At 43.9% G+C, this 25,023-nt stretch overlaps 1 protein-coding gene across 1 annotated transcript in view; it reads left to right on the top strand.

Annotated features, from left to right (window-relative positions):
• Positions 1 to 25,023, top strand: part of LOC146193960 (cell adhesion molecule Dscam1-like) — a 570,478-nt gene that overhangs the window by 362,525 nt on the left and 182,930 nt on the right. Inside the window, exon 5 of the mRNA XM_084600659.1 lies at positions 24,177 to 24,476. Within this exon, the coding sequence (XP_084456785.1) occupies positions 24,177 to 24,476 (300 nt within the window). The remainder of the gene's footprint in view (positions 1 to 24,176; positions 24,477 to 25,023) is intronic.

Here is a 25,023-nt window from a genome sequence, read left to right as displayed (position 1 = left end):
GTTAATTGCGTACGCTAGGGGTCGAGAGGCGCAAAAGAGCCCGACTCTGGAACACGCGACAGCGCCGTCACTACGGTTCAGCCATCTGGTGACGATAGCTCCCTTCCACTTCACGGGACAGCGGCCGCTGGGCTTGGGCTGCTGTTGTCCATCTTTTTTTAGGTGAACCGGTCGGGCCTGTCGATTAACGCAGTGGGCAAATGCAAGTGTAGCCATTACAATTACCAACAACAACTGCAAGTGCGTTGATTGAACGAAAAAATTTATATCTTTTTGTTTTTCTATAACATTAAACCTGCACTGACCAGATGCGGGCGGCTAATTTTGTGCTCATCGGAAGGCACATCTTTTGACACTGAGAACATTATTTCGTGACTTGTTCAATAATATTCTTTTTTAAATAGAAATAGATGCAGATTCTAATTGCTGCATGAAATGGGCGCTTTCAGTTGCTCACGACACGTGCTACAGAGAAGCAATACATTTTAAGCAACGGCTATGATTAGCTGACATCTCAAGATTCCGGCAGATGCGAGGGAAGGGGGTGATCCGGTTGTCTCATGCGCTAGCAGCTCCGTTTTCTCAGATCTGCCCAACTGCCAATAAGCAGGCGGTGTACTACAGGTAATAAAAGCCACAGTCTGTGACAGTGCATCGAAGCCCTCCCTTACACCGGAAAAGGGGATTTTAAATGTCAATCATTTATATTTACTTGATTTATTTGCATGGCATTTTTTTTCACGCCTGAAACAAAGTGGCCTGAAGTTGCGCAGAAACTACTGATCACGAGAAGATGGAGTGACGCGCCAGCGTGTTTTGCTATCTTGAACAACTTTGGCCATGATTATATTCAAATGTCACAAATATAGGCCCCTCATATTATTTAGACTAAAATTATTCGTGCTGTATTCCGCGCTCTGTAATCTTCCTCTGAGTCAGAATCATTATTTTTGTTCAGTTTGTCAAACTTGGCCCAAGGAACTTTTTGTTTTCTCTTTGTCTCGTTTGTTGGTATCTATCACAAGAAAGCAACGTGACAGAGCTGCCGCGTTTATACAGGATTAAGCCTCGCGCAATGTTCCACAAGAGCCTGGGTAACTGTGTGTGTCAGTAAAATGCAACATGTTTTGAAGGTCCTGAATGCTGGTAAACAAAGGAATATATGACCGAAGTTTAACAAGTATGAAAAATGTTCCTTTCGGAGTCGTAACAGGTTTTTTGTTATTTCGTGCTTTTCAAATTTTGCACGAAAATATAACATTAGTCACTAATATGTGATTATGAGCTTCTGCACTTTGATTGCATCGTCTGCACAAAAATAATGTATATATCTATGGCAGCTCTTGCGTCCAGCTTTCTTGAAGCAGAGACCTGCACAACAGAGAAAGACAGTTTTGTGCCAAATTTCAAAACATTTTTAAGAAACCTGAACTTTTCAAAAAGATTAAAAACACAGGCGTAGACTAAAGTATCCGTGGCTTCATTATATATTTTTATTGCGAAAGCAATACTACTCTAGGTTTAGAGCCTTCAGCGTGGCGCGGGCGCACCCACGTGACGCTGTGACGTCACGCCCCAGGTGACACTAGCGTGAGAGCTGGGCTACCAACTCAACGGTCGGCGTAGCGCGGTCGCAGCCAGGGCGCAGCGCGTGATGTCACACACCACGTGACACAAAAGCGGTCGGCGTGGCGCGCCAGAGGCGCAGCTGGTGCTCACGTGATACGTGACGTCAGGAACGTCCATACGGCTTGGTTGAAGCGGGACTTTATATGTGGGCTGGTAACTTACACTCTCGCGTCATACATTTAAAGGACGAGCTTAAGTGTTGTTTTCTTTTATTTTATTTTTACATAATACTGCTGACTTCATGTGGCCCAAGCAGGAAGGGCAGATAACAAGATATATTTTCAAACGCCAAAAAGTTACTACCTAGACAAAAGGTTTCACACATGACACAAAGAAGCGAAACAAGTCAAAACAAATACATTGCACTTTTTTTTTATATTTCATCGTTAAGAGTCTTTCAATACTCTCACTTGAGATAATCTATTCAGGCACTATACTCCACCCTTTTATTATACACGGAAAGTATGAGTATTTAAACGAGTTTGTTTTCGCGAACTATGGTGTTAGAGCATGGGTATGTTGGTGACGGGTTTGTCGTGTGGTTGATGGTAAAACATAACGTGAAGAAGTTCCAAACTTTCCCTGGATTACTGATTGAAGAAATATTAGTCGAGTAATTTTTCGTCCTATATGGAGAGGTCTAATTTCGTTAGCGGTCATTAAAGCATATGGGGAATCAGTTCTCTTGAATTTATTGTAAATAAATCGCACAGCCCGTCTTTGTACGTTTTTTATTTTTGCTATATCTTTTTTGGTTTACGGGTCCCACACAATAGCCGCACATTCAAGTTTGAGTCGAATAAGCAAGTTATAGGTTAAAGCTTAACGTGACTGGGCGATCCTTTGAGCATGTGTTTCAAAGTCAAAGTTTATTTAACGCAGGTGAACAGATGCAGTCAACATGATCGGTCCATTTAAGCTATGAATTCATTACAACACCTACATGTTTGTATTTTTCAACCTCCGAAATAGTAGTGCCGTAAGCAGAGTAACTAATGTAGATAGGATGTTTCTTTCTTGTCATGCGCAAGAGCACTGTCTCATCAGGAATAAAGACTATTCCTGATCTGTCACACCAGGACACAATTTCGCGGAAAGCATCATTCAATGTAATTTTGTTAGCCACTAATTGGGGTGTACAGCATGCAGTCATCGGCAAATAAACCAATTTTAACATTTCTATCAGTGGAATACACAATGTCATTTACATAAACCAAAGATAACAGTGGACCTAGAACACTTACTTGAGGAACGCTAGCTGTCACTGGAAGTAACGCGGAAGAAATACCACCAATATCCACAAATTGAGTTTGATTTTGCAGATAGGAAGCAATCCAGTTTATCAAGGTCAAGGGCACACCCATTAATTTGAGTTTTTCAAGAAGTTCATTTTGAGAAACTTTATCAAATGCTTTGCTGAAGTATTAAAAAAAAAATGTCCAGTTGTCCTGATTTATCTAACACGGAACTAAAGTTATGAATAGCAGAAAGCAACTGCGTGACAGTAGAAAATCCTTTCCTGAAGCCGTGTTGGAATGGAGGCAAGCATTCGTTAGAGTTAATTATATCAAGTATGGTGGTTAGCAATAATGTGTTCGATTAGTTTACAATAAGTACTCGTCGAGGAAATCGAACGGTAATTGTTTAAACACGTGCGGTTTCCCTTTTTATGCACAAGCACAACTGTGGCTGTTAGCCAGTCGAGAGGCAAGGAAAAAGACGGTAAAGATAAACGGAAAATTTTCATTAAGAAATGAGCTAAATATTCTGCATAACGGCGTATGAAGGCGTTTGGTAGGTCATCTGGATCATGTGAACTTTTGGCATCTAACCGGAGTAGGGATTCAACAACGCCTTCGTAGGATACAGTGATTGATTGTTCAGGCGAAAAGTCAAAAACATATTCATTGGAACTTTCTTCAGATAATGCAGAATGAAAGTAGGTATTGAAATGTGCGGCACTTGATTGAGGACACATAATCACGTTGTTGTTCACACTGATTTGATTTGATTGCTTGTGTGAAGTTCGGAGGCGATCCCAAAATTTACGGATCATTTTGTATAAACGGTGGAAGTCACTCGGTAAAGTAATGATTTTTTTTTGCTAATTTTATGTTAAAAGAAAGCTCTTCTGGTGAAATACTTGACTAGAACTGGCGTCCTTAGTTTTTTTTTTTTTTTTCAGCCATTTGAGCCTACGTTTTAGGTGAATAATGTGCCGATTTATCCAGGGATTTGCTTTCTTTAGGCGCTTTTTCTTATAAGGTATGAATCTATCGATACAGTATTTACAGTGTTCCTTGAACATGTCCCATAACTGTGTGACACTGGTCCCCGATAATGTAGCACCTTACACCGATAAGGCGTGACAGGTGAATAATGTAGCAGGAAAAAGGAGCTTCCGACGTTGCTTTCGCAATTCAGTTAGGGTTAACCAGAGCTAAACCACAGCCAACTTCTTTTGGTGGGACCACGATATTAACCGTCATTAGAGCTGTAATCATTTGGCAGATTCGGGTCAAAGGCAAGCTATGGCGAGCGCTTACTTGCCTCGCCCTGTCAGGCCGGCAGTGCGACTGTGGCATGAGAATATGCAATACTGTCCCAGCTGTCCGTTTGCTATTCCATGCGCCGGTCGCGTGAGAACCTGGTATTCGCAGAGCTTTCTCCTTTTTACGTGGATACATATATTATGCTTGTTTTTCCATCTCACGTGTCCGAGAATCGAACTTCGTGACTTGCTTTCCGCATGCGTCGGCAGCATATCATTTGAGGCGACCTTAGGGGAGAGCCAAGCTGGAATGGTTGACTGGTTTGGTTTGGTCTGAGGGGTTTAACATCCTAAGCGACTCAGACTATTAGAGAAACCAAGCTGAATTAACCAGCTAAGCTACTGCCCTCGTTCAGAGTTCGTGAAAGGATCCATCTTACTAGTATTGCTTGCTTATACAAACATAAATAAGCTCAGGCTATATCATGCTACTCTTGGTAAGCATAGTTTTATACTGCACCGTATTATGTCTCTGTTTTCTGTTTTGTCTCTTCTCTTCGTTGTGTTTTGTCCCTGACTGATTACAGATTCATTTCTGGAAACCAGGTTCAATACGAACAGTATACTGCAAGCTTAACCGAATACAGATTTAGTAATGGTAGAATCGAATCAAAAACGGCTAACAAATTGGTTTCATTTTCAACATGCTCTATTAGATTCATTTAGTGACTCGAGCCGGAGTCTGTTCTCTATTGCAAAACAGTTCGAGACGTCCAAGTGGATCGTTGTTATGCTTGGGTAGCATGAATGCGTGCTTTATTGTGTTACATTTGTGCTAAGAGCGACATCGCACTGCTTCTATAATACCCGTTGGGTATGAATAATAGTATAGCTAAAAACAAAATCATAGATCGCAGCCTTGTTGTGGCGGAGGGGCTTGCGGAATTTGATGATGTCCTGAGCTCTGCTGTGTAGGGCCACCCAAGACAGACAGGTCACAGCAGAGAATTCTGACAAAATGTGACCCGCTGAGGAACGTAATGGTTGGTTTGGTTTGTGGGGTTTAACGTCCCAAAGCAACTCAGGCTATGAGAGACGCCGTAGTGGAGGACTCCGGAAATTTCGACCACCTGGGGTTCTTTAACGTGCACTGACATCGCACAGCACACGGGCGCCTTGCTTTTCGCCTCCATCGAAAAGCGGCCGCCGAGGCCGGGATTCGATCCCGCGTCTTTGGGAACAGTAGTCGAGCGCCGTAACCACTGCGCCACCCGGCGGGGTGGCGCAGTAACGTAATGGCGCAGGAACGTAATGGCAACCCACTCCAGTATTTTCTGCCAAGAAACCTCAATGGCCAGTCACAACAGCATTAATAATAGGGCGCCGGAAGATGCGCCCCCCAGGTTGGAAAGCGTCTCACATGTTACTAGAGATGAAGGGCGATTCCTAGTGGCTCCAGGACGAATGAGGCGGCTCGGCTAAAGCCAAAAGGACGCTCAGCTGTGGACGTGTCGGGAAGCGACCGGAAAGTCCGATGTTGCAAGGAGATATACCCCATAGCAACATGGAATGTAAGATCTATGACGCAGGGTAAACTGGATGTCGTCAAGCGAGAAATGGACAGATTGAACATTGATATCTCGGATATCAGCGAGTTCAAGTGGACCGGAATGGGAGAATTCAATTTCGGCGACCATTATGTCTTTTACTGTGGGCACGAATCCAGGAGAAGGAATGGGGTCGCTCTCATAGTAAACAGAAGAATCGGCAAAGCAGTGCTAGGGTACAACCCCAAAAACGACCTAAAGATTTCACTCCGGATCCAAGGTCATCCTTTGAACATAACAGTTATCCAAGTCTATGCTCCAACCGCTACTGCTGGAGAAGCTGAGGTTGAGAGATTTTATGCTGACCTGCAATGCCTTTCAGACCTCACTCAATCATCAGACGTCCTTTTTCTCACAGGAGACTGGAATGCTAAGGTGGGCAGTGAAGAAATATCCTGAATTACAGGCAAGTTCGGGCTTGGCGTGTCAAATGAATCTGGGCAGAGGCTAATAGAGTTTTATCAAGAAAACAACCTGGCCATAGCGAACACCCATTTTCAACAGCACAAGAGGCGCCTGTACTCATGGACTTCACCGGACGGTCTGTACAGGAATCAGATTGATTATATCCTTTGCCGGTAGAGATGGGGAAGCGCTATACAAGCAGTAAAAACAAGGCCCGATTGTGGCACCGATCATCATCTTCGTGTTGCCAAATTTAGGCTTCGATTCAGGAAAACTCAGAAAACTAGAAGGCATTTCAGGCATGATCTGGATCAAATTCCATCAGAATATGCTGTGGAAGTGAGGAATCGATTTCAAGAATTAGATCTAGAAGAGCGAGAGCCTGAAGAGTTGTGGGCAGATGTTCGTGATATAATACAAGAAGTTGCTACTAAGGTAGTTCCATAGAAAAAGAAATGCAAGAAAGCAAACTGGTTGTCTGAAGAGGCTTTGCAAATAGCTGAGGAAAGCAGGGTAGCAGAAGTTATGGGTGAGAGAGAAAAATACAAGGTTCTCAATGCGGATTTTCAGAGAATAGCAAGGAGAGATAAAAATGCCTTCCTGAACACATGGTGCCAAGCAGTTGAGGACGCCAATTGAGGAACACAAGAGCTCTGTATAAGTCAATCAAAGATATCAAAGGAAGCTTCTGTGCTAAGCTGGGCGTAATAAAGGACAAACGAGGCAGCGACCTCACTGAAGCGTCAGAGATAAAGAAGAGGTAGCGAGAACACACAGAAGAACTGTGCAAGAAGGACCCGAATGTGCAAACCCAACATAAGACGGTTGTGATCACTGATCTCGAGCCGGGCATTCTGAAAAGTGAAGTTGAGTGGGCCTTAGCCAGCCTTGCTAAGAACAAAGCTAGCGGAATTGATGGCATTCTAGCTGAGTTGCTTCAAAACCTTAACGATGACGCTGTTAACGTTCTTTTTAACTTATGTCAGAAGATTTGGACAACCCTGCAGTGGCCACAGGATTGGAGGAGGTCAGTTTATATCCCCATTCCAAAGAAAGGACGTGCCAAAGATTGTTCCAACTACCGCACGATCGCGCTTATTTCGCATGCTAGCAAGGTGATGTTGAAAATCATCCAAAGTAGGCTGCGGAAGCATGCGAATCGGGAGCTTCCGATCGTGCAAGATGCGTTTCACAAGGGCAGAGGAACTAGAGACCAGATTGCCAATATTCGCTGGATCATGGAAAAAGCAATAGTTCCAGAAACCCATCTACTTCTGCTTTATTGATTATGCGAAAGCGTTTGACTGCATAGATCAACGCAGTATTGTGGCAAGCTCTCCAAGAGATGGCAGTTCCAATTCACCTCATCTGTCTCCTCAAGAACCTGTATGAAGGACAAGAGGCCACAGTCAGAACTCAGCATGGTCTTACTGATTGGTTCCCAATTGAGAAGGGAGTGAGACAAGGCTGCATACTGTCGCCCTGCCTATTTAACCTATATGCTGAGCTCATCATGAGGAAGGCCGGTCTGTACGAGTATTCAGCTGGAGTGAAGATTGCTGGAAAACGTATCAACAACCTTAGATATGCGGATGATACCAGTGAAGTGAAACTCAAGAGACTTCTGATGCGCGTACAAGAAGAGAGCGAGAAGTTTGGGCTTAAATTGAACATTAAAAAGACAAAAATCATGGCGTCTTGCCCTATCAAGTCCCTGGAGCATTAAGGGACGAGAAGTGGAAGCCGTGACAGATTTTCTCTTCTTGAGCTCCAATATTACCTCGGAAGGAGACTGCAGCCATGAAATTAGGAGACGCCTGCTTCTGGGAAAGAGAGCAATGGTTAGCCTTGACCGCCTAGTAAAGAGCAGATACATTAGTCTGCCAACCAAGATCCGTATAACTCGTGCTATGGTCTTTCCAGTTGTGATGTATGGATGCGAGAGTTGGACTGTGAAAAAGGCTGACCGTCGAAGAATTGACGCTTTTGAATTGTGGTGCTGGCGGAGACTCTGGAGAGTTCCTTCGACGGCCAGAAGATCAAATCAGTCGATATTGTCGACCATAAACCCTGACTGCTCATTGGAGGGTCAAATTCTAAAGTTAAAGCTCAGCTACTTTGGTCATCTGATGAGAAGAGTGGAGTTGCTAGAGAAAGCTTTGATGTTGGTAAAGGTTGAGGGTTACCGGAGAAGAGGTAGGCAGCGTACGCGATGGTTAGATGGCATCCTCGAGGTGCTGCAGATGAAGTTGTGTGATGTTAGGAAGATAGCGACAGACCGTAAAGCGTGGCGTGATATGGTCCATAGGGTCACGAAGAGTCGGACACGACTGAACGACTGAACTGATAATCCACGAGGCTAACGGGTTGGTCTTACGGACTAGGTTTAATTTAAATAGCTGCTTTTTTGTTTGCGGCATATGCGATCAAAGGGTTTTTGAAAATTTGGTAATAGAATGGCAGTTTGGCCTTTAATATGTAGAGAAGATACAAGGTCATGTACTGCTTTCAGCAGTTGCGTTACAGTTTCTAGTTTTAGGCGGAAACCATATTGTTCATAGCAGCTCATCATCATCATCATCATCATCGTCGTCATCATCATCATCGTCATCACCCTGACTATACCCACTGTAGGGCGAAGGCCTCTTTCATATTTCTCCAACTAACCCGGTTCTGTGCTAGCTGCATCCACTTGAACCCTGTGAACTTATTAACCTCATCCGCCAACCCAACTTTCTGCCGCCCCCTGCTACGCTTTCCTTCCCTTGGAATCCTGGTACCCTACGCGACCATCGGTTATCCTCTCTTCGCACTACGTGTCCCGCACATGCCCATTTCTTCTTGATTTCCACTAGAATGTCAGTAATTATGGAACTATTCATGAGAGGTTGCGGCCAATTGCTGCACCTGGGTGGCCAACTCCTGTTGTGGTGAAGGAATGCCTTGCCGGAGGTGTTCATCAGCATCAGGTCGCACCCCAAGCCTGTTTATGCAATTCCATCGACACGTGGACTTTGTTTTTTTTTTCTTTTTTTTTTAATCCGGTGGAGAATTGCGCGGCACCGGGTTTTGAACACCGGTCTTCTTGCATGAGAGGAGGATGTTCTACAGCTAGGCCACCGCTGCAACTCTACGCCACCGATGCAACTCATAGCAGCTGATGTGTCATTATTCAATGTGAAAATTTTATAGTTTTTCGACAAAATATTTTCAAGCAGGTCGATGCATGTACCATGCACCGAAATGTGTCTATGTGATGTAAAAAGAGAACGACTGTCTGCCTTTGGGTACGGCAGAGAGGTTCGTACATTTTCAGATCTGTGGCAGTTGCGTTTTTCCCCACATATTCCTTCAAAAGACATTGTATTGAAAATACATTACTTGCCGTCCAACATTCAACATTCGATTGTTTTTCGTGCAGTAGACTGGATCATAGAAGATTGCTACAAAGGCTTTTTCCTCGAGCTAGATAGACGTCCTGCTGTCATCCCTGCATCTGCGGCATACGCTGACAGAACAGCAGGTTGGGCTTGTCAGTGATTCATTCTAAATTAAGAGCATCTTGTCTATTGGCGCTGTTAGCATAGAATACACTAAAAAGAGTGTCAGCGTCCTATTGACGAATCACTGATTTTTTAGGTACACCTATTAGCATTATGTCTGTATACTGACACGTAGCTCAACAGGACATTAGGATTGCATAGCGAGGTGAAAGCAACTTTCTATTCCTTGCCAGCTAGTAGCAATCAGGGAACAATAGATTGCAGCTGTAACCTGCTTTTATTGTGTTCTTCGGCACGCCTACTAATCGTCAAGAATGCCTTCTTTTTACCCGCAAAATCGAAGCGTTTTCTGGGGTTTTCTGTGGACATGATGTTCTTTATCATCAGCGTTTCTTGCTACAGAGTTAAATGCACAATGGGTCCGTTATTTTGCAAAGAAAAAGAAATAGATTCTTTTAGGCGCTGATAGCAAGCGATGCACTGGCTGTGTCGTACAAAGCTCTACAGCTGATCATTGTTTCGCTTTACATTGTTGTCGAGACGCAGATTGTTGTAGATTATGACGTTGATATCCATTATGGTTAGCGTGTAACGAAGTCGAGGCAACGAAATTGGAACGACATAATGAAATAACATCGAGTAAGATTATGCGTTCAGCACAGACCTGGTCCACTCCGTTTTTTGGCAATCCGGAATTTAAACCAAATTCTTACCACAACTGGCTAATTTGGATTTCACGAATCTCAGCATGCACTCCAAATAATTGCCAGTGCCGAAAGCCGCCGCAGTTATGTGCAACCTTTAACGCAGAACGTGCACAAACTATACAAGCTGGCCTTTCAGCAGGCACGCTGCTAATCATTTACGGCTGAACGCGGTCGATACGCTGCTAGATAACGAGACTTTAAATTAATATCGATCGTGCTTCAGCGTGGATAAGCACTCTGAGCAACGTGCTAGCTTCGCTTGAAATATTTTCGGGATGTGCAAGAAATGGTTTATTTGTTTCCTCTTTACACACGTCAGTTTCGGCACTTTCGGCACTGATTTTTGTGCCATCGGAAGCAACTTCTTCACAATTTTTTGTTTTTTTTTCTTTGCTATGTGTCTTCTGCTAAACTGAAAAAGACGTGAAACAACGAAGAGAACTTCCGAATGAACAATGGGGAGGGACGAGTTGTGTGCTCCTCTTTTTCGCGCAGTGCGAACCTGCTCTTCCCAAATGACTACTTCAACACGGTGTAGCGCAAGACATGGTTCCCGGACAGCTTTATCCTGTTTTAAGGAGTGGCATCTGTCGACGCCCAATTTTAGTCAACACGACTGGCAGCATCTGTCTTGTTTCTCGAACTTTTCCGACATTTTCTCGCCCAACGTCCAAAACTCGGCCACCAGTAGATGACTTCAAAAAAGGCTGCTTCCTCTTTGTTTGTTTTTTCCTACCAAGACAGCACATCGTATTTTCATCTAATGTATCATCGGGGTTTTTTTTTTTTTTTTGTTCAATTACTTTTCTGCTGCTGCTTCCGCTAGACTACCAGCCAACAGCAATAACAGCCAGCAGGGCTTATACGCCCCGTGCACCGCCTATAGGCACGCCACTGAAAGCCGCCTAGCGGTCGTGTTCAAAAGTCTTTCCGGGACACGAGTTGCGCCTGCTCATGCATCGCTGCGTGGATCGACGATATTCGCGGAGGCGATTACTATTTTTATTTTTTAGCTCCTGTCGCTTTTTTTTTTTTTATGGCTGCATGAAGCATACAGTTAAGGTTGGTTTTTGCGTAGAGGCGAAAACATTGATGACGCTGCAGCCATCTGGAAGAAACTAATTAGTAAACGGCCATGTGCGTACAAAAAAGCGCTAGATGACTAGCTACATTTTTGAGGCCGGCTTTTCTGTGGGTATTACTTTAACAGAATAACAACTGTTTTTTCTTGTTTGTTTTTTTCTCATTCACCCTGCCTTTGCTTCTCAAGCTCTTTTAATACGTGCTCCTGGTGACACGCCTCGATCCAATATATGAGATATTTTGCTACCCGCCGTTATACACTTTGCCAGCACTGCTCTAGCTCTTACAGGAATATCGCTTAATCGGCCGAATTCACAAGACTTGAATGCAGTGTCGCTAACAGTCCCGTATCACAGACAATTCGGCGACGTCGTCGTCCGCCATGCACGAAGTATATCATTGGAAAGTTTAGGAGCAGTTTGAAAGTCCTGATTAAAGCCGGAAGTTCTCAAGGAAGTACCAGAAGGTGACGGAACGGAAATTAAAACTGAATTGGCTTTGTGTGGGGTGTACGTCGAACTTAGGACTTCCGTGTTGCGAGGCAGACACACGCTCGTAGGTCGCAAAGACTCGTTGGTTCAAACTGAATAAAGAAAACATACCTCGCCGGAGCCAGGTCCTCCTGGTCACCATACATAATTCTATGAAAAGAATACAGTTTCTTTTTTTTTACTCCTTTGTGATGTGATGCTGCTGCTGTTAGGCTGTCCAGTACAATTGTGCTGTAGTTTTGTTTTAGGCATCTTCTTCCAGCATTTCTCTTACCGAGCCTTTTCGGGATTAATATAACCTGATGTAGTGACGGAGGTCTTTTGCATCAGGCCAGGTTCTCTGGCCCGATGCAAAATGATGTTGGGAAAGGTTGAGGGTCGCCGGAGAAGGGGTAGGCAGCGAACGCGTTGGTTAGATGGCATCCTCGAGGCACTGCAGATGAAGTTATGTGATGTTAGGAAGATAGTGAGAGACCGGAAAGCGTGGCGTGACATGGTCCATAGGGTCACGAAGAGTCGGACACGACTGAACGACTAAACTGAACTGAACTGAGGTTCTCTGGCATTTTTATTTTGTTTTGTCTAGGCTATACATTTATTTCTCTCCCGCTGTATCTTGCGTTTGGTTTATCAGTACTTTCAATCTTTTTTCCTGCTTTATTATTCTGCTCTTCAGTATTGATTTTTTTCTATATTTTTGTAAACCTACCATTACTAAGCTCTATTTTCCACCCCATTTTATATTTATTTCATTTCTATTTGTTGTGGACTGCCCTGATTACTATTTTCCCCAGTCTCTCTTTTTTCTTATGTTTTTGTGTTTTCTATGTCTGTCTCTCTCGCGGCACTTTCTTTGTCATTTTTTGTATATCCGTCGAGGTTGAGGATGAGGTTGTTGCTGACTACATGGGTGATTAGCCTTGCGGGTTCTGCCGGCAACTTGCATATCCGTTGTTTTGCTGCTGTTCTCTGCTTTTCCGGTTCTGTTTCCTGTTTTTCTCTTGTTTGCATGTCTGAATGCTACCTTCTGGAGTTTTTGTTTCTTCTTTTTTTTTTAGGCTAGCATAGACCATCTTGCGATTCGGACCTCGTTTTCTTTGTCTTTTTCTATTCTCGTTATTATCTTTGTTTCACTGTTCAAAAAAGGTTTTTTTTTTTTTTATTCGTGAGCTTTGGTTACCTTTTATTTATTTTTAATTGGAACTTCAATCAGGTAAAGCCTTTGCTGGTATGGGCTTCCTTTCTTTTTTTTTTTTGCATTTTTAGTTGTTCGAGAGAACAAATAAAATGGGTAAAGTGGGCTTAGCCGTAACGATGTGCTGGATAGCGGTGGTGACATGTTTTGTGGGGTATACGGACGAAAATTGGTGAAACGTGACAAAGCGAGTGCTTACAATATTCGCTTCGTAAAGCTTATGCGCGTAGGTAAACGGACAAAATATTTAGAGATGCTGCTTTTAACAAGCACCGCTCATAGGTCATTAAATTGACGTACCATGCGCTTGGAGCACCGTGTTTATTTCATTAAATTTCTCACCTGGCGCTCATCATATTCGTCTTTCTTTTGAACTCGGGACCTACTAATGGCTCCAAAAGGTAAGTGCCATAAATATATGCAGCTCTGTACTAAGTAACAGAACTATTTAGATTTACTTAGTAACCAACATATATTATTTTTCCCGTACCTAAACGCGAATAATAGCGATGTTCAGAAAATTCACTATGATGCGCTGATATTATTTGGAATGTTTTCATATCAAAAACTGAAACAGGAATGACAAGCGATTTGGTAGCGCGATGTGAACTCGAACAGTACGCTCTAGGGCGTAATGCTTACCGAGCTGGGACGGGTAAATACAATCTGCAGCGTATTATTATAGGTTTCGCACAATTACCCAAGGAAAAACTATCGCTGGAGATGACCCGTAGTTAGTGCCAAAGTTCATTGGCAGCGAATGTTGTTTATGCAACGATTCAAGCGCCGTGGGAAAACAAAATGATGACGCGAGGACTGCATAGAAACGCACTGCTAGCAGACGACGCGGCTGGCTTCGCTCTCGGATTTACTTTCCACTCCGCCACCAGTGACGCGACCGTCGCTTTGCATGAGGCGTATACTGTTTATTGTATAACCTCGAGAAAGTCGCAGTGGCCCTCTTCTTTTCAGTGTTTGCTCTTTTGCTTCCTTCACTAATTCTCATCTAGGGGCTTGGCTAGCTCTGCACAGTAAAATATACCAACCGGTAACCATCTTAACAGATAGTTGCACAACAGCTTTCATAAGAAGGCACTATATAATACCACTGTAACCGAGCTAGATCTTGCAATATTTGTGAAATTTTAAGGCAAGGTTCACCTCAAGACATTTATGCGGTATATACTGCGTCGTTCTTGAGACAATAGTTTGTCATAACCAGAAAGTCAATGACGTCACTTCTAAAGTCGTGTGAGCGCACTTCTACCAAAGGGTACGGGGCCCTCCTGGCCCGCTACCCGGCCTGCGTGCCGGGGGCGGGAGATGAAGGGCTCCTTTTCGGTGGAAATAAAGTTTTCATTCATTCATTTACGTTGTGTTTGTGCGGTGGTCTTCTGAGCAACCTGAACTGCATCGCAATACGTGACATATTGGACATCCTTGTTCGAGTGATCCAGGTTTTTTTATCATTTATTTCAATAAAATATACAAATTGCAAAAAATGTTGTGCCAATAGCCGAAGCTAGTTTAGGCCCGTACATACGTACATACATACATATACACAGCAGTGGAGACACGCTAAAGGACATGTAACAAACATTTTCAGGGTTATTATGCACATGCAAACGTAACAATCAATGAGCACAAGAAGTAAAGGAAAAACATCAAGAATACTCAACAGCGTAGAAATGAAAAGCAGGCATGCACATATAAAAATTATCTTATGCGACTTGCATAATTGAGAGATCATGGAATAAAATTCCCAATCTGAGGAACATGAATTCACAACCAAAACATACACATTCGATAACGCCAGAAATGGAAGCATTCGTTATCTATTTTATTTAGTGTTATAATAAAAGAATTTTGTCCAAATAAAAACTTTTGATAGAAAATAAAAAGTTATTTGTCATTTTAATTTCAAGGGGAATATTATTCCATATTTTTACACCGACATACTGTATTAGGCGTTGGCCGTAAAAGTTTCTCGTGATAGGAAGGCTAAAGTTTATGTTGCTGCTGTGTCTGGTATTCCTATTGGGTGTAAGCAATAATGTAATTGGTAAAGGGTGAGCATTCAGGAGAATGGCATTTACTGCACGGCACACTCATTTCTGACGCGAGAGTAAAAGGGAGTATATGGAGCTCTGAGAACAATAAAGGTGTAGGTGGGTGCCAGCGCGAGAAGGTCATTAGGCGTACAGTTCTTTTTTGAAGACGAATGATAGATCTAAGTATGTTTTAAATATGAGTGCCCATGACTCGCTACAATAGATAAGGTGGGAATGAAATATGGCAAAGTAAACCATTTTTAATATACGGGTACAGAAACATATTCGCGTTCGAAAAAGAATATAGCAAGCTGAAGCACGTTTTGAACACACATTTGTAATGTGTTCTTTAAAATTTAATGGGTTTTCAGTTGTAAAACCTAAATATTTTATTAATTTTCTCTTCTCCAAGGCTGTTCCATCAATTAAAATATTGAGGCTAAACGTGTTAGCGAACTTATTTCATGAACGAAATAAAACAAATATTGTTTTTGATTTATTTAGCGTGAGTTTCATGAGCAGCGTTGATGCTCTTTCTTAAGGATTCCATGTTGAGTTCTTCACATAAAGCAACAGCCTTTTTCTTCGGCTAGCTAGCGACACAGTTGTAGGAATGAAGTTTTTACTCATTGCCTGATTGGCTTTTTGTTTAAACTACGTTTTCGGCATCACAGCAAAGCTACCTTCTTTGTAATTAACGGTGGATCTAAGTTGGAGTTTGGGGGCAAGCGGGGTGTCCCTATGACGTAAATAATCTACTCCGCCTGCAATGTATTGGTCGTGGTCATCAGACCTGTCTGCTGCCGGCATATCTCCAACAATGGACAGGAACCGCATGACGTCTTCGTTAGACTCAACGCAAAACTTTGGCCCCCGGCTTAGCACTGCTTCGTCCATTTTCAGCAAAGAACACTTACCGATGCAGGTCACTTTGTTAGGCGCAGATTTCTGCGGCCTGACAGGTAAGAGTTCGGAACAACGGTTCACCATTCTGGCCAGACGCGAGCGAAGAGGCGAAGCTGCGCAGCTGGCTCTGCCGGTGCCTAATCTGTCTCCACAGCTCGGAGAACAGGATCTTCATTATCCGTATGGCATGCTGCGCACATCGAAGGCACGGTGCGAAGAGAGCACAGAAGTCAGATAGGACGAAGTGGTGGTCGAGAGCTAACGTGAGTTCCTTTACACGACAAGTGGTCACGGCTAGAAGGTTGCCGAGCGTCGAAGAAGGATTCAAACACATAAAAGGAGGAATGACAGCGCCCATGTAATAGAAAGTATATCGCTAAGCTTAGAAAGCTGGGCTAGCTGGTTTCTAGTACAATTGTGAGATATTATTTAATACCCAGAAATGTGGCGCAACAAACACAAACACAAGCGAAGAGACACAACACACGCGCACACTACCAACTGTAATATGGATCTGAAAACACTTCCTCTTCACCACTTTCTGGGTATTATGTAGCACCAACTAGCCCCTCAAGCCGTTATTTTGTGAGATATTGTTCAAGCGCACGAAAAACACGCGGGCGAAGGTAGAAGTAAACACGAACGTCGGCATTCAACTGAGGTTTATTCTACAAGCTGGTGTACTTCGGACAGACTGGACTCTGTATCAACGAATGCTCGCTCGAGCATCGCAGGACAGCTCATTCTTTAACTGGCGCAGGTGTACTTAGCTGACCACATTCGCCGTTGATTACACAAGCCAGCATGCAAAGCTTTTTTTAATAGGAAACGTGTGTTGCGCGTGTTCAAGACTCAAAAGAGCAGATAAATTTTTGAAGCCGTTAAGAATTATAGCCGTTAAGCCGTTAAATATAATAAATGAACGAGAGAATTACGTCAGTGGCCCTTCTGTGGCGTTGCGCAAAAAAGAAACAGCTTTTCTCAAAGCAACTGTGTTGGGCCATCCAGGTAGGCGATGGAAGGGGAAAAAAAGAGTGACTTGGCATTTGTGCCTGATATTTATGTTGATATTGTTATACCGTCGCGGATTACTTTAACGCCCCTCCCCCCTCCCCCCCCCCCCCCCCCTTAGTACATATACGCCTGTTTGTAAAATAACTCTCAGTTGAAGTTGTTTTCTCTACTACCTTCGTCCGTATATTTTTCATACGCTGGAACAATGTCTCACAATTTCCTTGGAACGTTAAACTTCATAAGGCAAACCAAACCACACCACATTTTTTATGCTAATGAGAACACTAAATTGTTGTCACGCATCTCCTACAATAACATTATGAACGTTCGCTATGCTGCACCACACGCTGCAAGCTCAAATTGGACTGAGAAACTATGCGTTCTGCTAATCACAGTAAAGCGAGCAACCAGTGTTCACATATTTAACCCATCAGCACTTAGGAACGCAGACGTTTTCTCTATATCAAATAAATACATAACATGCCATTCAGACTGACAACAGTCGAAGAGAGAAAAAAAAAAAAAGAACTATTCTATTCTCGTTTAACAGGTGGAGATGACCACTCACTGATCCAAGAATAAGCTTCATAGATATAAGCAAGGATTCCTGAATAGAACATTTTTCTGCCAATAACTGTCAATATTCTTTAGGCTTACTGCACGCAGCGCTAAAGCTAAGAAACGATAGCCGTAACTATTTTTTGTTTACTTTATTTTCCTTTATCGCTTCTCACTTAAATAATTGAATGTCATTCCTAGAAAATTACCAGCTGCAAATAATTCATTCGTGAACTTAATTTTTGAGAAAGAAGAATTATCCTTACCCTCGAGCACAGATGTGAAAATACAGAATCTAAAACTTTTTAAGTCAACTCAGTTCAGTTCCTAGCAATAACCACTTTCCTCTGTCCCAGACGTACTACGTAAATATTAAATAAGCTTATGAAAGCTTGACATGTTTTGTACTACGACGGACACATTTAAAACTTGGTCATCACAAAATGGTCATGGTAAACAATTCTATAGTACCTCTCAATGTTACAAAACTTGCTCTGCCAAATGAGCTTGACATTAGTTTTTAGTTGTGCTCCCCCCCTACTAAATCTATGCAATCACTGTTACTTAGGACCCTGCTCTATCTTAGCATAGAGTGGAATCGAAGGACGGATGCAGGGGGTTTTCTCTTACAGTCCCCAGCTTGTGCCATGACCTTTCTCCGTATAGACATGTTGGGAGCTACAGCACACTCTCGTTTCTTGCTGTACAAGGATGTACTTCAGTATATCTCACTTACGTTTCCTTGTTGCAACTCAGCCACAATAATTGCAAATAACCACGACATGGAATATTTACAGCAGATTCATATCCTTTCACATGGTTCCCGAGCGATACATTGTTATCTACGCATTTACACACTCCTTTCTCGAACAAATCATCTAGTAGCAGGTAGAAAATTTCCTCTCAGGTAGAACTTTGAATAAGATGTTCTATATTTGCATCAAAAATGAAAAAAATAGTGTGCTCAAAGTGAAAATAACAATACCTTAATCTTTAGGACAAAGGGGAGGATGCCCCTACTTGCAATTTGCTGTTCGGCATTCAATCTATTCTCCACTTTCTCTCGCTAGCTCAGTAGAGCGCCGCAATAATTTCGAGGTGCTCCCGTACTATCTCGAAGGCAGATGTGTCCTCCGGAATAGATAAGTAATCGACTCTCTCCTCTTTTAAGCACACGCAATGGCCAGTCGCACTTTGCTGTCTGTTCACTGAGCTGGCGTTGAGTTATGCTTTATGACAGCTACCCAGTACCGAGTAACCGAGTTGATTAAAGACGCGGCAATTGCGAGTCTTCTTCCTTCCTCAAAGACGGATCACTCCTTCCCTGAGGCAGCGGCAGGATCAGAGCAACAGTGATTATTCCGGTCGGCCCACGTGATTAGGCAAGGCTCGGAGATCGACTTGCAAATGAGCCCGCTTCGGCGCGGCTAGTCCCTTTTCGGGGACTTGTCGCCCAGCCGTCCTCTATCGCTATGTCGAGAGACGCGCGGCTAAGATTGCAATGAGAGAGGGGAGCAGCATTTGCGATATCTGTCGCGTGGCGATTCGAATTGCAAATTCAGAGACCACGACTACTGTTGGTTTACCACGAAGAACAGTGTTTTTCCTCGAAAGCGCATGAATCTTCGAAATGGCACCCTTGGCTTCTTTTTCAATGTCTTCCGCGCCTGCTTCTAATTTGCGCTTCTCTCGCTTGTGTCAGAATGCACTCAAGGATAAGATCAGCGCGTTACATGCGACGCCGCGCTTCTCAGAGCGGGAAGATGACAGCGAAGTATATTTCTGCTTTGTTCTGGCGCCACGCAAAACAAGTCATTACCGATGACCGCATTCGACGATTGCTTATGGAGCTTAGTAAACAAACTTACTGACGTAGAATCTGTCCGTTACAGCCACCGAGTAGAGGGACATTATGCGATTTCAATGGCGAATAACGCAAGTTCAGAATACCTAAGCGATGCATGAAAGGAAATAAAAAATTTCTTGCAAATACTCAACTTTTCTCTGTTTTTGATGCATTCATTCATCCCACTTTTCTACGTGCGGTTTTCCTGCTTATATTGAAACTTGTCTTTTGTGCCAGAAACAGCAAAAGAAACAAAACTGCATAACTCAGGCAGAGTAGAGCGGCAGACAAAACCAATCAACCGAAATATAAACATGAGTTAGAACTACCCACAACAGATTACCTTTCTTTTCTTTACGAATGATTACTTTTGAGCAGTACTTTTTATCTGAAATGCTTCATTACGCTTGTTGGACATGAACGAAGCAAGAAGAAAGGACGTATAAGTTCACAGAACTCAGCCATCACTTGCCAAACTAGAGAACAAAAAAGAAAAAAATGCGAAATAAATGAGGTTTTGCTGGGTTGCATTACCGCTTCGCAAAATGAACAATTAGTGGTATAATATTTGAAACAAGCGAGTTATACGGTTTGTCATCAATTTGTTCAAAAGCTTAAATTGCTATCAATCCATGATTAGGTCACCGGTGTCCGCGCAGGTTGCACAAACCTTTGGTGGCAAGTCGTGAATGCATTTTAAAATATTGTCGCGTGGTGGTGACAATGCTGTTGGTAACAAATGAGGAGACTTAATATTCACATGAATAAACTTTTATTGGGCTGACTTGCGCCCGCAAAAGAACTAAGCAATCCGCTGCAGCGATAGCAATAATCGTGCTCGTCGATGGTCGAACTAAAACCGCCGATTTGACGCTTAATTACTCGATTTAAAGACTGCAAGGAAAGATCGAGATAAAATCGCGAACTTGACTAGCCCAAAATAGAACATCGCAGAAATTACGCGTGAGTGGCCGGAATCTTCGATAAACATACATCTCGGAGCATCTTGCACGACAATGAAACTGGTGAAGTTGAGTCTCGCGACAACGAGCATGATCAAACAAAGAACACAAAATTGATACGCGTCGCAGAACCACAGTGATAAAGCCGCGTGCCGGCGGTTGGTTGGTTGGTTCATAGGAAGGGAAAGGCGCAGTATCTGTCACACTTGCTCTGTGGACACCTGAACCGCGCCGTAAGGGAAGGGATGAAGGTGGGAGTGAAAGTGGATAGAGAGAAAGGGGAGCCGTAGTGGAGGGCTACGGAGTAATTTCGACCACCTGGGGATCTTTAACGTGCGCTGACATCGCTGGTGAAAAAAAATTACCGACGATTACGTTACTTCCTAATGCGAAATTTGAGCGCAGCAAATAAGCTGTTTCACCTTTTCGATAGATTGAGGCAAAATAATCGAGCAACACATGTATGCGCTATCACAGAATTTTTTTTTTCACACGTATTCCTTTAACAAAGACTCCACTAACAGTTCTTGACAGTCATGAAGCTTTGTGGTCGGAGAAATAGACTGATATTGTTCGACTTGGTACACCAAAGCTTGATTCTCAAAGACGAGATCTATACAAGTGCCTCGCGAGGTTGTCAGCCGTGGGACGCGTTACGAGCGAGAGGAACGGGATACGAAGAGGCGTCCGTGTGCTGTGCGATGTCAGCGCACGTTAAAGATCCCCAGGTGGTCGAAATTACTCCGTAGCCCTCCACTACGACTCCTCTTTCTCTCTTTCCACTTTCACTCTCGCCTTCCTCCCTTCCCTTACGGCGTGGTTGCGGTGTCCACAGAAAACAAGTGAGACAGTTACCGCGCCTTCCCCTTCGTATAAAAAATAAATCAGTTTTTCTACGCGGTCATGCCCCGCCGGGGTGGTACAGGGGTAAGACGCCCGACTACTGTCCGGAATACCCGGGTTCGAACCCGACCTCGGCGGCTGCGTTTCGATGGAGGCAAAACGAAGAGGCATCCGTGTGCTGTGCGATGTCAGCGCACGTTAAAGATCCCCAAGTGGTCGAAATTCCTCCGTAGCCCTCCACTACGGCTCCTCTTTCTCTCTTTACACTTTAACTCCCACCTTCCTCCCTTCCCTTACGGCGCGGTTCAGGTGTCCACAAACTCGTGTGAGATACTGCGCCTTTCCCTTCCTGTGAACCAATTATTATTATTATCTACGCGGTCACGTTGTCTTGACTCGCTAGCGGCGGCAGCGGCATCAGACAGTCGCTGCTAGCGCTTCCTCCGGCGACCCCTCTCCCCCCCCCCCCCCCCCCCCAAATCCCCTTCCTTTCCTTTTGTTCTCCGGCTGCTCCGCGCTTCCTGCGAGGCCTCGGTTGCCAAGCGCCGGCTCGAACTGGGGGGATGAAAGTGGGGAGGCGCTGGTTACGAGGCCGACGCCGACGCCGACGCGAAACCCAGGAACGAGCGCCAAAGAGCTGCGCTCTAAAAATATCAAATACAGATTTGAATGGTTTGCGGCAAAATGGTGCGGAGCGAAATGTCTCCAAACAGCTATTTGTTACCAGGAGAAGTGACAACTTATATTAGCCCTAGACACCGTGAACGTTAAATATATTCTTCACTATGCGGGAACTGTACTTCGTGCGCTTTTTCCGTTTCAGTTTAGGATAGTCGAGTTACTCACAAATGTACTGCATATTGCAACAGCGCGCTTCTTATTTTTCCTTGCCCGTCACACGCCCTAATGAAACTATTTAGAACGATTGTCGGTTTAACTTTTTTTTCCCCAATTTTCGGTTCACTACATTTGAAAACATTCGCATTGTCAGCACCACATTGGCCGACTTTCCTTTGCAACAAAGTGTTCTGACAGTGGAACGGAAGCTGCTTACTCGCTGCACTCTTTCCTTATTAACGCGTCCCCTTTTCGCTGGTTTTCACCTTCAACTATGCACCAACTGGTCCAACAAGCTACGCTTCTTGAACACCCATACAACGTTCCTTTATAACTGACCAGAAGTGCATTACGAGTGTACGCACCTATAGCTTCGCTTGGAATTAAAAATGAAGCTACAGACACACCCATAATCTGATTCGACATGCGTTCCAGTTGTAACTGAGGCTTATATGGAACAAGATGAAGACTGCAGTCCACTCACTCTTGTGATTCCATTTTCCCTCACAGCTGTACAGGTTCCGTCGTGTAAAAGTATTGTGCGGGCAACGCTATTTCTGCTGCCCCGGTAGCATTCTATACACAGGTAGTAGAGGGCTCACTCGTGACGTTTCAATGACTACTTTAGCCATGCGCCTTTGTGTGGAGGGTGGGTGTGTGCGTGCGGGCGCGCTCATGTGTGTAAATGTGTGCATGCTTGTGTGCGCGTATGCGTATGTGTGTGCGCACTTTCGTTCCTTAGTGTATGTGTGTGTGCACGCGTGCGTGCGTCTGGTGTGTATATATGTGCGTGTGTATTTGCGTTTGTTTGCGTGTGTGTGCGCGTGTGTGCGCGTGTGTGCGCGTGTGTGCGCGTGTGCGTGTGGGCATGTATGCGCGTGCGTCCGCATGTGCGTGTTTTATGTGTGTGCATATATGTGCGTGTTTGAGTCCGTAAGTGTGTGTGTAAGGGGGAGGGGGTAAGTATGTGTTAGTGGCAAAATACGCTTCCTGAGCTCTACAGACCTGGAATCAGCAAGGCGCCTTCCTCGACAACAGTTTAGCCTCCTGTGGATTCTAACGGCACTGGTATTCGTTACTGACGTTCTATTCGGTTTTTATTACTCTGATATGAACTTCTGTCCCTTCAGCGTGGTTTCAAGACAAGCGCGAAGCTCCATATCGCCTACTTCTTTCGGCATTCCTTGCTATATATTTTCCCAAGCACCGGTTTCTCTTCCCTGTAAAGCATACTTTTCGGATTGCTTGCATGCATGCACAGAAGCCTATTTTAACTATGGGATCGCTATCATAACAAGTCCGGCTAAAACGAAATCGCGTTTTACGACAGATTCTGAAGTTTTAGAAAGAAGCCGCTATTTAAAAATATTCAATATTTGTCACGTAAGAACAATTATTGTGGGCCTTCACAAAACCTGCTTAGATTTAAGTAGCTCGGTTGCAGTTCCCGCTAGCAGATTCGGCGCCTCGAATGGTGTGCACTCTTCTCACCAGTGAAGTTATTCTTTCAAATTCTCTTATGCAAATTGGTCCACATCCAATGTTCATCTAGGGGTCTCACTGCATCATCTCGTCTGCATAGTGACGTTTCCAAGTGCGATACTTTCGGTATTATTTTATTTAGCATTTTAGTTTTCCTATCTTGCATGCGCATGTTATAACCAACAACGACAGCATTTCATAGCACACTAAACGTTCTACAAAATTGAGCTTGGACATGGGTTGCTATTCAAGTTAACTTGCCCCAAGCCGTCAGCCTTCCCTTTAGAAGATCACCTTCGTACTTAAAACCGAAAAGGCATAACAAACCACACGAGCAGTGCACATACATGCATAGACGAGTAGGTAGAAAGCATTTGGTTAGGGTTATTGAAACCAATCACTGAAAAAAAAAGTATCATGAAGAAGAAACAATGTAGAGGAATATAAACACAATATAATGCAGGGGTTTCTAGGGCCATTTGGAGAGAATACTTTGTTACAGCAGTTGCCCCAGAGATTTTGCGAGAGTGTGTTCCTTAATCTGTTCCTTCCCTTTTTTCCCGCAGATACGTCCAACTACCTGCCTCCGCGAATACGTCGGCTGAAGCAGACGGTGAAGCTGTCCGCCGGCGACCCATTGCGTTTGGCGTGCGTGGCGCAGGGCTATCCTGCACCCACGTACCGGTGGTTCCGCAAGAAAGACTCAATCACCGTCCCGCTGGGCATCAATGGCAGCGGAAGGGTGCGCGTCTACCGGGGCTTCCTGCTCATTCAGTCCACCGTGCGCCAGGATGGCGGCACCTACGTGTGCGTCGCCAACAACACTGCGGGTGAAGACCGGGCCCTATTTGAGGTGATCGTTACCAGTAAGTACGGTTGATGACATTGCAGCTTAGAATCACGGCGATGTGCTGCGTTTGCTACATTTATGAGAATCGTAAATTCCTTTTACTGGTAATTTTGCCTGGTGTTAATTTAGCCCTTTATATTGAAATCAAGCTTTAACTCTTATGGCGCTATTGTGTTTCGGGCCATGCACGTGAACTCATTGATCGCTGTGAAGTGATGGATGTCATTCTCTACTGTACGCGGTTGTCCCCAAAGCGTAAGGCTAGAACAAATAATGCCTAGTCAGCGTCGAAAGTAGACTGCTTTTGTATTATTAAGGATTTCGTCTTTCATGCGGGCTTAAATAACTGCTTGCATGAACGACGGATTATACAACAAGCCTCATAACATATTATTTTTTGTCATGTTTGTTCATGTAAAGTCTTGTCATATGGCGTTACGTTACGGCACTTTACATGCTCTATTACACGCTTTCATTTTCACTCGGTGTGAACTACTGCCACTCGCATCGCGTCATCCAATGAGCGACAGGCAAACTTCCTGGCAACAGATAGCATGTCAGTT

This window comes from Amblyomma maculatum, chromosome 4 (assembly GCF_055883805.1).
Source record: "Amblyomma maculatum isolate TAMU_Amacu chromosome 4, ASM5588380v1, whole genome shotgun sequence".
In the NCBI taxonomy this organism is placed as follows: domain Eukaryota; kingdom Metazoa; phylum Arthropoda; class Arachnida; order Ixodida; family Ixodidae; genus Amblyomma; species Amblyomma maculatum.
This window is presented reverse-complemented; position numbering and strand designations above follow the sequence as displayed.